The following is a 5,000-nucleotide window of genomic DNA, read 5'->3' as shown; positions in this document are numbered from 1 at the left end:
ACACATTATGTAATCTTTTTTTGGTGCTAGTTTGATCAAATAATACAAATCAGTTTATTAACATTTAATATAGTAATATTAACATGAGTATTTGTCAGTTAATTAATAAAGATGTTTGAAGGTGTTTTTAATTATAATTTAAAAGTGTCTGAGTATATTTTTGAAAGTCTGTTAAATGCTTTTATAGAAATAGGCCTACTTACGCATATACATTTTTACAAATGTCCTGCAGAACAGGAACACGTCTTTTTGTCAATATTGTGATCTCTATAGCAGAGTTTCTAAGAAGTCATGTAACAGTGAAGTACGTAATTTCGCCACCAAAAGGAACCGCAAAAATACACAGAACACGCCCCCCGTCAGCCATTGGTCGAACAAATAGATAACCCCACCCCCAACACACGCCATTGGTTGAGTCGGTGTTGTTCTTTAGAACTAGACGGGTCGCTCAAAACAAACTCGCATTTTAACTCTGTGGAATATTTAAGCTTTATATTATTTAACAAATGGATTCTCAAAAGTGGATTGACAACTCAAATAACCACCTTAATTACCAAGGTATTTAATCATTTTTTTCAAATTACTTTATACAATTTGTAGGCCTATAAAAGCACACTGAAATAAAATGAATAACCATGTAAACTAAGAAGAGTGCAGAAATGTCCCAATACTTTTGGCAATATATATACGTATAGCCAAAAGTATTGGGACTCCTCTTTCTAATGAACAGGTTTGACTACTTTAGTAATTTCCATGAGTACAAATCTTAACGTTTAAGCATATAATGATATTCCAGGGAATTGTGTGCTGCTGATTTTATAGCAACAGTTTGAACAGGACCCTTTTCTATTCTAACACGACAATGCCTCTGTGTGTAAGGCAAGGTTCAGAAAGAAATGATTGACTGAGTCAGTGTGGAAGAACTTGACTGGTCTGCTGTGACTTTAAATGCAGACCTTGAGCCAAAAACTCATCAGCAAACACCAGTGACTTGTTCATACACTATATGGACAAAAGTATTGGAACCCCCTTCTTTAGAACATAAAAAGGCACTTCCAAAACTGTGGCAACAAAGATGGAAACATAATTCATGTATTTAAAAATTGTATTTCCATCTCTGTTGCACCAGTTTTGGAAGTGTCTAAAATGACTTTATCCATATGTACAAGTCACTGGTGTTTGCTGATGAGTTTCTGGCTCAAGGTTTCTGCAGACCAGTCAAGTTCTTCCACACTGACTCAATCAATCATTTCTTTCTGAACCTTGCCTTATACACAGAGGCATTGTTGTGTTAGAATAGAAAAGGGTCCAAACTTGCTATAAAATTAGAAGCACGCAATTCCCTACAATATCATTATATGCATAAACATTAAGATTTGTACTCATGGAAATGACTAAAGTAGTCAAACCTGTTCATTAGAAGGGGGGTGTCCCAATACTTTTGGAAATATAGTGTATGTGTGTGTGTGTCTATGAAGAGTTCATGCAAAAACAGGTAACTGCGTTTTTAACAATTTTCAAAAATCATGTTTTTTATTGCGCATTCCAATTAATCTCAATCAAACTGCAGCTGGGTTATTTTGATTAAGTAAAAAAACACACAAAAAAACACAGCTAACTAACACAATAAAACACGATAAAAAGATGATAACATAATAAAAAACTTGATTTTTGAAAATAAAAAAAACAGAGTTTTTGCAAATAAACTCTTCATATAGGATTTGTTAATTTCAGCTTGCATTTAAATTAGCTCTTTGCATTTCTGTATGCGTATTCCAGTTTGCAATGGTAAACCAAGTGAATTTAAAGCCGCTTCTATTGTCCGGTTCAGTGTGAGTCAGCTCGGAACCGTAGACAGGTGAAGTGCTCCGGATCAATGTTCGGCGCCGGTGATGATGTCACAGCTGCACGGACATCGGTGCCGTTTTCCCCGGTGTTTACTGCATCTGCATGCGAGTGGCATGCGATCTGCCGTGTGTAACGCGTGAGGTTCGCTCTCCGCCGCATCGGTGCAGACTCTCCACATCATCCCGGTTAGTAACGGTAGTAGGATTCCACGCGCTCTGGATGTGTCCGTTCATCCGTGTGCTGCTGCTGCATCAGGGCGGGATGCGACTGACGGTCTGCACGCTTCTGCCTCGCGTGTGTCGTGTCGGTTGATCGGTTAACGGAGTGAGGAGGAGTCTCTATCCCTCCCCCTCTTCCGCTTCTCTACCGTGACTGTACCTCGCCGTTACCGGGGGCTGCACCGGGAGTCCCGCGGCTCTGATGGCGGCGGCGGCGGCGCCCGAGCTGGAGGATGTGGACCGGCGGCCCATCGGAAGAGCTCGATCCAAGAGCGACACACCGTACCTGACCGAAACCAGGCTGTCCTACACACTACAGACAGGTGAGTGTGTGCGTTCACTGCTGTACTGTGGTAATACCATGCTACTGTCATATATACCATGGCACTGAAAGATCATTGGATGGTAGCAGCATGGCACTCCAAGTAAGGCATACCATGATATTACACTGGTACCAAATGTCTAAAACACGTGCTTTATAATATTAGTGTCAAAAATATTAATATTGAGTGACTAACACATAGACAAGACCATGGTATATACATTTTTATATGGTACTCAATGATTAGCTGCATATATGCACATACAAGCTATTTAAAAAAAGTACCATGCTACATATGGAAAGAATAAAAAATGGTGCATTATAGTGTATATGCACTTTAATAAAGTACCAGATACACATGTGCCATTATATTTACATAGCACTCCAAGCTACTTCTAAAAATACCATGGACATGCACCATATTATTTAGAGTATTTACTCCAAGCTACTTCAAAGAGTTCCAGTATTACTATGGTAAATGTCTAAATACATGGTAATACCATGGTACTGGATGATTACCATATCCATGGTAAAATTTACATGGTATTCCAATGTACCTTGAAGGATACCATGGTACAGTGTCCAAAAAGTACTTAAGGAATAACATGGTATATGTACTTTAATATGGTAATGAATGTACATGTGCCATTATATTACATAGCACTCCTCCAAGCTACTTCAAAAATACCATCCATGGTGAACTGACATATACCATGCAATTTACAGTATTTATTCTAAGGTACTTCAAAGAATCCCAATATTACCATGGTAAATGTCCAAAAACATGGTATTGCATGAGACTGGATGATTACCATGTCTATATAAGACAATAGTTAATTCAAAGTACTAGTGGGAATACTATGATATTACCATGGAACGGTGATTAACATATAAACATGGCCAGATTTTTCCTTACTCAAAGAATACTATGGTAAATACACTTTGATAAAGTATCAAACATGGTATTACAATGGTTCTGGATGATTACATACCCATATACTACAGTACTTACTTGGTAGGGGAAACACACACACACACACACACACACACACTGTCATGCGGTTCAATGCACTCATCTTAAGGAGGTTGAGGATCTCAAGACATGACCTCACTAGTTCATCTGCTGGATCTGTATATTAGTGGCATTATATTTCAGATCTTCAGTTCTGTCACCATCATCTCAGTCCAAGCCTGTATGACTGTATTAATTCACTAAAGAAGATGTTTAGGCAGAATGCATGAGCTTTATTTTCCATGCAGTGAAAGTAGGTGGTGATTTCTCCTGTATTTGAGCTCTATTGCTTGTCTGTTGGACTCGTGCATTAGAACTCAAATCCTGCAGTTCAGTTTGTTTCTAGATGAGTTTGTTTCTTCATCAGATTTGTAGAAATGTAGCACTGCATCAGTGTCTCAGCAATGGATGCTCTGCAGTGAATGGGTGCCGTCAGAATGAGAGTCCAAACAGCTGATAAACACATCACAATAATCCACAAGTAATCCACAGCACTCCAGTCCATCAGTTAACATCTGGAGAAGATAAAAGCTGAAACTAATCCAGCATTAAGACGTTTTTAACTCAAATACGAGTTCATAATCCATAATAACGCTTCCTCCAGTGAAGAAGTGGCCTGGTCTGAATCAGGAGAGAAATCTGCACATTTTTAGTTTTAGTACTTAATTTTTTTGTAAGTGCATGTTTCTCTAGTGTGTTATTGTGACATCACTGATATGATGCACTTCCTCCAGTGTGAGTGTTATATATATATATATTTCAGTTTAATGTAAATTAAGTTAAAATAATATTCAGCTATTGTTTGAATACAGCTAATTTTGATTTCAGTTTTAGTTTTAATAATTTTAGCACTTCAATTTTAACTTATTTTATTTGCCGAGGCGACATTTCAATTTCAAAATTTAAATGTAAGTTTTTCATCTAATATTATATTGTATTTCAGCTTTATTTCACTTTAACCAAAATTGCTTTTAATAGTTTCAGAGAATAACAGCACTGCTCATTAAATCATGGACGTGTTCAATTATTTTGAATGAACTTTTATTATTTATTTTAATAAATATTTTACGTTTATTATACTGTAGTATTTTCAATTTAATTTCAGTTTTAATTTTATTATTTAATTTTAGTTTAGGTTTAGGTCATTTTGTTGTGTGCTTGCCATTTTATTTGTATTTATTTATTTACTTTTTAATATTTCTATGATTTGTTGACGGTGCTGCTATTGTTAGCTAAATCTATTAAAATGAATCAAACTTACATTTCAGTTAAACCAAAAATATAAAAATCTATTCTAATTAGCTTTATTTATTTTTATTTCAGTTTTAGTAGTTTTAGTTTCTGAAATTGAAGTTTTTCATCTAATATTTTAATTTATTTCAGCTTTATTTCAATTAAAAATGTTTTTAGTTTCAGGTAAAATAACAGCCCTGCTGAAGTGTTACTAGTATATTTTGCTGTCTTGTTCTTGTGGTTGAATGAGCTGATAGATCAATATGCTGTGAGAGTATTTCACTGAGACCAGACACAACACACACTCCTCACACACACACACAAACACACACACACACACACACACACACACACACACACACACACA

At 36.2% G+C, this 5,000-nt stretch overlaps 1 protein-coding gene across 2 annotated transcripts in view; it reads left to right on the top strand.

The window, feature by feature from the left end:
• The first annotated feature begins 2,096 nt into the window (after positions 1 to 2,096).
• phactr1 (phosphatase and actin regulator 1) overlaps positions 2,097 to 5,000 on the top strand; it is a 22,608-nt gene continuing 19,704 nt past the window's right edge. For both annotated transcript variants that reach the window (XM_016466342.1, XM_016466341.1), the window contains exon 1: positions 2,097 to 2,389. In XM_016466342.1, the coding sequence (XP_016321828.1) occupies positions 2,269 to 2,389 (121 nt within the window). In that variant the 5' untranslated portion in view covers positions 2,097 to 2,268. The remainder of the gene's footprint in view (positions 2,390 to 5,000) is intronic.

Source organism: Sinocyclocheilus anshuiensis, unplaced genomic scaffold (genome assembly GCF_001515605.1).
Source record: "Sinocyclocheilus anshuiensis isolate Anshui unplaced genomic scaffold, SAMN03320099.WGS_v1.1 scaffold540, whole genome shotgun sequence".
Taxonomy (NCBI): domain Eukaryota; kingdom Metazoa; phylum Chordata; class Actinopteri; order Cypriniformes; family Cyprinidae; genus Sinocyclocheilus; species Sinocyclocheilus anshuiensis.
Note: the sequence above shows the minus strand (reverse complement) of the source record. Positions and strands in the feature narration are given on the sequence as shown.